The following is a 9391-nucleotide window of genomic DNA, read 5'->3' on the forward strand; positions in this document are numbered from 1 at the left end:
TTGAAGTCTTTTCCCCCTACATGAGCTTCTCTCTGCCTGTTTCTTTCTTTATTTCTTTCTTTCTTTCTTTCTTCTCTCTCTTTATTTCTCTTTCTCTCTCTCTCTCTTTATTTATTTCTCTCTCTCTTTTTCTCTCTCTCTCTCTCTCTCTCCAGAATGGGTGGTATTCCTGCTGTGGATGGTAAAGGAGAACAACTCCTTCTTTTTATTGGAATCATCGACATCCTGCAGTCCTACAGGTTCATTTCACAAAATCACTCACTGTGCTACTAATGTCCTACTAATCATGATGTATGAATCACTGAGTTTTTTTTCTCATCCAGTTACCTTTACTGTCCTTTAGGGTCATCAAGAAACTGGAACACTCATGGAAGTCTCTGATTAGTAATGACGGGGTGAGTCCAGTCCGTAGACTGTAGCACCTTACCTAGGCTTACACAGGCCCGGTGACTAGCACTTTACCTAGGCTTGCACAGGCCCAGTGACTAGCACCTTACCTAGGCTTGCACAGGCCCAGTGACTAGCACCTTACCTAGGCTTACACAGGCCCGGTGACTAGCACTTTACCTAGGCTTGCACAGGCCCGGTGACTAGCACTTTACCTAGGCTTACACAGGCCCGATGACTAGCACTTTACCTAGGCTTGCACAGGCCCAGTGACTAGCACCTTACCTAGGCTTACACAGGCCTGGTGACTAGCACTTTACCTAGGCTTACACAGGCCCAGTGACTAGCACCTTACCTAGGCTCATACAGGCCCAATGACTAGCACTGTACCTAGGCTCACACAGGCCCAGTGACTAGCACCTTACCTAGGCTTACACAGGCCCAGTGACTAGCACCTTACCTGGGCTCACACAGACCATGTCAATTAGCCTATCAGAAGCTTCTAAAGCCATGACATAATTCTCTGTAATTTTCCAAGCTGTTTAAAGGCACAGTCAACTTAGTGTATGTAAACTTCTGACCCACTGGAATTACCATACAGTGAATTATAAGTGAAATAATCCATCTGGAAACAATTGTTGGAAAAATGACTTGTGTTATGCACAAAGTAGATGTCCTAAACGACTTGCCAAAACTATAGTTTGTTAACAAGAAATGTGTGGAGTGGTTGAAAAACTAGTTTTAATGACTCCAACTTAAGTGTATGTAAACTTCCGACTTCAACTGTACATACACATACATACCCATATGTATATTTTTATAGATGACTAGCAGTGGGGCAAAAAAGTATTTAGTCAGCCACCAATTGTGCAAGTTCTCCCACTTAAAAAGATGAGAGAGGCCTCAAACCAAGCTGCTTACCTATTGCAGATTCAGTCTTCCCAGCCTGGTGCAGGTCTACAATTTTGTTTCTGGTGTCCTTTGACAGCTCTTTGGTCTTGGCCATAGTGGAGTTTGGAGTGTGACTGTTTGAGGTTGTGGACAGGTGTCTTTTATACTGATAACAAGTTCAAACAGGTGCCATTAATACAGGTAACAAGTGGAGGACAGAGGAGCCTCTTAAAAAAGAAGTTACAGGTCTGTGAGGGCCAGAAATCTTGCTTGTTTGTAGGTGACCAAATACTTATTTCCCACCATAATTTGCAAATAAATTCATAAAAAAATCCTACAATGTGATTTTCTGGATTTTTTTTCTTCTAATTTTGTCTGTCATAGTTGAAGTGTACCTATGATGAAAATTACAGGCATCTCTCATATTTTTAAGTGGGAGGACCTGCACAATTGGTGGCTGACTAAATACTTTTTGCCCCACTGTATCTGGGTCACAGGTTTTTCTCATCGCCCCCTGCTGGTGAGCCCTTGCACTCTCGCCCAGGTTATGGACCCCCAGGAATATATATATATATATATATATATATATAGACATTCATGCATATACACATACACATACACATTATATGTGCCTTTATTATTCCCCGCAAACCCTACCCCCCCCCCCCCCCCAACTGGAGTAAACTAATAAACAATGACACCTCTACCTTCAGTTTATACATGTTATACACATTTTACAGACACAATCTATTTTACAATAGTTATATTTTGTTTGTTTTTAGTTCTTCCTCTATTTCTTATGTCCATCGAGTTTGATTTCTATTTGTAACTGTGATATTTCGCAACATTTCTGAACCTATACACATTTTACATACCCCGTATGTTTTAGATTTGTCATCTTGTTGTTATTAGTCCCACCCTTCAGCTCCATTCAACCCCTCCCATCTATCTCTTAACACCATCCATTTTGGATTTCTACTTGCCATATATTTTTCAACTGTGCCGTGATGCTTCACAAAAGTACTGAACCTTTCTATTCTCATAGCTTCTACAGATTGTAAATTGAGATGAACATTTTTGCAAAAATAATTATTATATTAGTGATTGGTTGACTATCACTTTTCAAATCACCCAGTATTGCTACAGTGGCTTGCAAAAGTATTCACCCCCTTGGAATTCTTCCTATTTTGTTGCCTTGCAACCTGGATTTAAAATGGATTTGTGGGTATTTTGTATCATTTGATTTACACAACATGCCTACCACTTTGAAGATGCAAAATATTTTTTATTGTGAAACAAACTAGAAATAAAACTAAAAAACTGAAAACCTGAGCGTGCATAACTATTCACCCCCCCAAAGTCAATACTTTGTAGAGCCGATCCACCTTTTGCAGCAATTACAGCTGCAAGTCTTTTGGGGTATGTCTCTAAAAGCTTGGCACATCTAGCCTCTGGGATTTTTGCCCATTCTTCAAGGCAAAACTGCTCCAGCTCCTTCAAGTTGGATGGATTCTGCTGGTGTACAGCAATCTTTAAGTCATACCACAGATTCTCAATTGGATAGAGGTCTGCGCATTGACTAGGCCTTTCCAAGACATCTAAATGTCTCCCCTTAAACCACTCAAGTGTTGCTTTAGCAGTATGCTTAGGGCCATTGTCCTGCTGGAAGGTGAACCTCCATCCCAGTCTCAAATCTCTGGAAGACTGAAACAGGTTTCCCTCAAGAATATCCCTGTATTTAGCGCCATCCATCATTCCTTCAATTCTGACCAGTTTCACAGTCCCTGCCAATGAAAAACATCCCCACAGCATGATGCTGCCACCACCATGCTTCACTGTGGGGATGGTGTTCTCAGGGTGAGGGGAGGTATTAGGTTTACGCCAGACATAGCGTTTTCATTGATGGCCAAAAAGCTCAATTTTAGTATTTGACCAGAGTACCTTCTTTCATATGTTTGGGGAGTCTACCACATGTCTTTTGGCGAACACCAAATGTGTTTGCTTATTTTTTTCTTGAAGCAATGGCTTTTTTCTGGCCACTCTTCCGTAAAGCCAAGCTCTGTGGAGTGTACAGCTTAAAGTGGTCCTATGGACAGATACTCAATCTCCACTGTGGAGCTTTGCAGCTCCTTCAGGGTTATCTTTGGTCTCTTTGTTGCCTCTCTGATTAATGCCCTCCTTGCCCACCTTTGGTGAGCGGCCGTCTCTTGGCAGGTTTGTTGTGGTGCCATATTCTTTCAAAAAAATTTTACAATGGATTTAATTGTGCTCTGTGGGATGTTCAAAGTTTCGGATATTTTTTTATAACCCTTCCCTGATCTGTACTTCTCCACAACTTTGTCCCTGACCTGTTTGGAGAGCTCATTGGTCTTTAATATGTAATATTCTAGGCATTTATATGTAAACTCCAGTCGTACTTTATAAAACATCTTTTCAAAATCAGCTATGAAAACCAGGCCTGGTTTTCGTGATATTTCATAGTATTGTATTGTTTCCAGTACTTATCCATGTAAAAAACTGTCTGATTAGGAAGAATAATATCTGACAATACCTTTTTAATTCTATGCGCCAAGCATTTAGCTAGAATTTTTGCATCACAACACTGGAGTGTAAAATGGACTGGATCTTTATACACTATATACCACTTGGATCCTGTTTCAGTAATAATGAAATCACACCTTCTCGTTGTGTGTCCAATAATCTACCGTTTATATAGAAGGGGTTAAAAAATGCTAATAATGGTCCTCTGAGTATATCAAAAAAAGGGTTGTAATACTTCCACTGGTCTGCCATCCAGCCCTGGAGTTTTCCCAGACTTAAAGGCTTTAATTGCATCAAGAAGTTCCTCCTCTGTAATTTGGCCTTCACATTAGTCTTGCTGTACAGATGTCAATTTTACATTGTTATTAGGAAAAAAATCCATACAATTAGCTTCAGTTAGTGGAGATGGAGGAGACTGAAATTAAAACATTCTTAAAGTACTTTACTTCCTCATTCAAAATATAATTAATTTGTAACAAGTTTCAATAAAACATTTTGGTAGCATTTCTATGTTGAAGATTGAAAAAGAATTTGGTGCATTTCCCCCCACATTCCATCCACTTTATTTTTATAATATATTACACTGGAACTTTCCTGAATAAGTTCCTCCAGTTCTTTTTGTTTTTCCTCTAACTTATTATGTGCCTCTATGGTACAGTTTTTATTGCTGCTGTTAGTCCTTCAATTTCCTTTGTAAATATGGACTCTTTTGATCCAAATTGCTTTTGTTTTATAGATGAATACTGAATTGCATGGCCTCTAAAGGCACATTTAAAAGTGTCCCATACAATAAGGGGATCTGCTGTACCTGTTATGTCTGAAAAAGTCAGTTATAAATTCTTCTGTCCTACTTATAAACAAGTTATCATCCAGTAGACTTTGATTAAATTTCCAATATCCTCGCCCACGTGGAAATTTTGTAAGAGTAATATATATGCCAATTATGTGATGATCCGACCACATTCTGTCCCCTATCACCCTATACACTTTTTAAACGTTTGGTGCCAGAGAGAATGGCATAATGTCACGTTCTGACCTTAGTTCCTTTGTTTTGTCTTTGTTTTAGTATGGTCAGGGCGTGAGTTGGGGTGGGCAGTCTATGTTTGTTTTTCTATGTTTTTTTGAGTTTGGCCTGGTATGGTTCTCAATCAGAGGCAGGTGTGGTTAGTTGTCTCTGATTGTGAATCATACTTAGGTAGCCTTTTTCCACCTGTGTTTCGTGGGTGTTTATTTTCTGCTTTGTGTGTCATCACTAGACAGGACTATTTTGTTTGTTCGTGCTTCCTAGTTGTTATTTTGTTTAGTGTTCAGTTTTGATTATATTAAAAGAACATGAACACTTACCACGCTGCACCTTGGTCCTCACCTTCTTTCACCGACGACGGCCGTTACACATAAGAAAGTAGTCAAGACGACTAGCTTGATTAAGCCTCCACCATGTATCTCTCACTAGGTCAGGATATTTAAGCCTCCATTTTTCCACTAACTCCAATATATCCATGACATTCATGATTTCATTAAGTGCCTGAGGGTGATAGTTTGTAGTGTGATTTCCTTTACGGTCCATAGAAATATTTCTAATCGTATTAAAATTCCCCACCATAATAATAGAGTCTAGTGTTGCTTGTAGAGTTGATAAATTCTTATATATATTTTCAAAGTAGCTTGGATCATCATTGTTTGGACCCTATTGGTTAATAAGCCGTATCTGTTTATGGTCCAATAACATGTTTAAAATAATCCATCTACCTTGATGATCTGTTTGGACAATTTGCACATTTGGATTAAAATTACTGTTAATTAATATCATCACCCCTTTTGAATTTCTTTGCCCATGGGAGAAATATATTTTGTCCCCCCCAATCCTTTTTCCACAAAACTTCATCTAAAATTGTTGAATGCGTTTCACCGTACTTTCTCCGGAATGCAATCTGGTTTCCGAGCTGGTCATGGGTGCACCTCAGCCACGCTCAAGGTCTTAAACGATATCATAACCGCCATCGATTAGAGACATTACTGTGCAGCCGTATTCAACGACCTGGCTAAGGCTTTCGACTCTGTCAATCACAACATACTTATTGGCAGACTCAACAGCCTTGGTTTCTCAAATGATTGACTCGCCTGGTTCACCAACTACTTCTCTTATAGAGTTCAGTGTGTCAAATCGGAGGGCATGTTGTCCGGACCTCTGGCAGTCTCTATGGGAATGCCACAGGGTTCAATTCTCGTGCCGACTCTCTTCTCTGTATACATCAATGATGTCGCTCTTGCTGCTGGTGATTCTTTGATCCACCTCTACTCAGACGACACCATTCTGTATACATCTGGCCTTTCTTTGGACACTGTGTTAACTAACCTCCAGACGAGCTTCATTGCCATACAACTCTCCTTCCGTGGCCTACGAACGGCTCTTAAATGCAAGTAAAACTAATTGCATGCTCTTCAACCGATCGCTGCCCGCACGCGCCCGCCCGTCTAGCATCACTACTCTGGACGGTTCTGACTTAGAATATGTTGACAACTACAAATACCTAGGTGTATGGTTAGAATGTAAACTCTCCTTCCAGACCAACATTAAACATCTCCAATCCAAAATAAAATCTAGAATCAACTTCCTATTTCGCAACAAAGCATCCTTCACTCATGCTGCCAAACATACCCTCGTAAAACTGACCATCCTACCGATCCTCGACTTCGACAATGTAATTTACAAAATAGCCTCTAACACTCTACTCAACAAATTGGATGCAGTCTATCACAGTGCCATCCGTTTTGTCACCAAAGCCCCATATACCACCCACCACTGCGACCAGTATGCTCTCGTTGGCTGGCCCTCGCTTCATACTCGTCGCCAAACCCACTGGCTCCAGGTCATCTACAAGTCTCTGCTAGGTAAAGCCCTGCCGTATCTCAGCTCACTGGTCACCATTGCAGCACCCACCCGTAGCACGCGCTCCAGCAGGTATATCTCCCTGGTCACCCCCAAGGCCAATTCTTCCTTTGGCCTCCTCTCCTTCCAGTTCTCTGATGCCAATGACTGGAATGAACTGCAAAAATCACTAAAGCTGGGGACTCTTATCTCCCGCACTAGCTTTAAGCACCAGCTGTCAGAGCAGCTCACAGATCACTGCACTTGTACATAGCCATCTGTAATTAGCCCTTCAAACTACCTCATCCCCATACTGTATTTATTTATTTATCTTGCTCCTTTGCACCCCAGTATCTCTAATTGCACATTCATCTTCTGCACATTCTACCATTCCAGTGTTTAATTGCTATATTGTAATTACTTTCGCCACCATGGCCTATTTATTGCCTTACCTCCCTTATCTCATTTGCACATGCTGTATATAGACTTTTTCTATTGTATTATTGATTGTATGTTTGTTTCATGTGTAACTCTGTGTTGTTGTATGTGTCAAACTGCTTTGCTTATCTTGGCCAGGTCGCAGTTGCAAATGAGAATTTGTTCTCAACTAGCCTACCTGGTGAAATAAAAACAAACATAAACTAGATATTATTTTAATTATCTTTTAGCCAGGTAAATACTGATTGTCTTTTCTTATTATCTGCTAAGCCAATGTGACGTTTGTCATGGAAAGGAGACCAAGGTGCAGAGTGGTAAGTGTTCATGGTCTTTAATACTCCAAACAAAAACAACAAAAGGAATAACGAACGTCACGTTATGCCGGCTTCACAGAGCTAACAAAAAACAAGATCCCATCCTAGACAGCTGCCTCTGATTGGGAACCACACTCAGCCAAAACCAAAGAAATACAAAACATAGAATGCTCACCCCACATCACACCCTGACCTCACCAAATAGAGAAATAAAAAGGCTCTCTAAGGTCAGGGCGTGACAGTACCCCACCCCCAAAGGTGTGAACACCCGGCCGCAAACCTAAACCTATAGGGGAGGGTCCGGGTGGGCATCTACCCTTGGTGGCGGTTCCAGTTCGGGGCGTAGCCCCCGCTCCACCTCTGACTACCCCCATTTTGGTTGCGCCTCTGGTGCGGGGACCGTGGCTGGAGGCCCTGGACTGGGGACCCTCGCCGTAGGCTCCGGACTCGGGACCCTCGCTTCAAGACCCGGACTGGGGACCCTCGCTGCAGGCCCCGGATTGGGGACCCTCGCTGCAGGCCCCGGACTGGGGGCCCTCTCTGCAGGCCCCGGACTGGGGACCCTCGTTGGATGCTCCAGACTGGCGACCCTCGTTGGAGGCTCCAGACTGGGGACCCTCGTTGGAGGCTCCAGACTGGAGATCCTCGTTGGAGGCTCCAGACTTGGGACCCTCGTTGGAGGCTCCAGACTGGGGACCCTCGTTTGAGGCTCCAGACTGGGGACCCTCGTTGGAGGCTCCAGACTGGAGACCGTTGCTGCAGGCCCCGGACTGGGGACCGTCGCTGGAGGCTCCGGACTGGAGACCATTGCAGCAGGCTCCAGACTGGAGACCCTCGCTGTAGGCTCCGGACTAGGGACCCTCGCTTCAGGCCCCGGGACTCGGGACCGTGGCTGGAGGCTCTGGACTGGGGACCGTCGCTGGAGGCTCCGGACAGGGGACCGTCGCTGGTGGCTCCGTGCCATGGATCCTTACTGCAGGCTTCGTGCCATGGATCATCACTGGGGGCTTCGTGCCATGGATCATCACTGGAGGCTTCGGGCCATGGATCATCACTGGAGGCTTCATGCCTTGGATCATCACTGGAGGCTGGGTTCGTGGAGCTGGCACAGGATATACTGGGCCGTGGAGCCGCACTGGAGAGCTGGCACAACCCGTCCTGCCTGACTGGATGCTCACCCTAGCCCGGAAACTGCGGGGCGTTGGCACAGGACGCACTGGGCTGTGAAAGCGCACCAGAGACACTGTGCGTAGAGCTGGCGCAGGATATCCTGGACCGAGGAGACGCACTGGAGGTCTGGAGCATAGAGCTGGCACCACCCCTCCTGGCTGGATGCTCACCCTAGCCTGGCAACTGCGGGGCGATGGCACTGGACGTACTGGGCTGTGGAGACGCACCGGAGACAGAGTGCGCAGAGCCGGCGCAGGATATCCTGGACCGAAGAGACGCACTGGAGGCCAGATGCCCAGAGCATCTGACCATCCGTCCTGGCTAAATGCCCACTCTGGCTCGACAAATGCGAGGAACTGGCACAGAGCGCACCGTGCTGTGCATGCGCACCGGTGACACACGGCGCAGAGCTGCATAACGTGGTGCCTGACTAGTCACTCTCTCCCCACGGTAAGCACGGGGAGTTGGCTCAGATCTATAACCTGACTCCGCCAATCTCCCCATGTGCCTCTCCCCATGTGCCTCCCCCCCAAAAATGTTGTGCATGCTTCGTCGTGCCAACTCCTCGTATCTTCGCCGTTCCGCCGTTGCTGCTTCTAGCACCACCTTAGGACGGCGATATTCTCCAGCCTGCGCCCAGGGTCCGTTGCCTTCCAGTATCTCCTCCCATGTCCATTCCTCCAGAAAACACTGCTTGGTCTTTTTGTGGTGGGATATTCTGTGACGTTTGTCGTCGAAAGGAGACCAAGGTGCAGAGTGGTAAGTGTTCATGATCTTTAAA

The 9391-nt window shown here is 44.6% G+C and overlaps 1 protein-coding gene across 2 annotated transcripts in view; it reads left to right on the forward strand.

Moving 5' to 3' along the window:
* LOC139386688 (phosphatidylinositol 4-phosphate 5-kinase type-1 gamma-like) overlaps window positions 1-9391 on the forward strand; it is a 28533-nt gene that overhangs the window by 11301 nt on the left and 7841 nt on the right. For both annotated transcript variants that reach the window (XM_071132504.1, XM_071132505.1), the window contains exons 9-10: window positions 156-239; window positions 344-395. In XM_071132504.1, the coding sequence (XP_070988605.1) occupies window positions 156-239; window positions 344-395 (136 nt within the window). The remainder of the gene's footprint in view (window positions 1-155; window positions 240-343; window positions 396-9391) is intronic.

Source organism: Oncorhynchus clarkii, chromosome 28 (assembly GCF_045791955.1).
Source record: "Oncorhynchus clarkii lewisi isolate Uvic-CL-2024 chromosome 28, UVic_Ocla_1.0, whole genome shotgun sequence".
In the NCBI taxonomy this organism is placed as follows: Eukaryota; Metazoa; Chordata; class Actinopteri; order Salmoniformes; family Salmonidae; genus Oncorhynchus; species Oncorhynchus clarkii.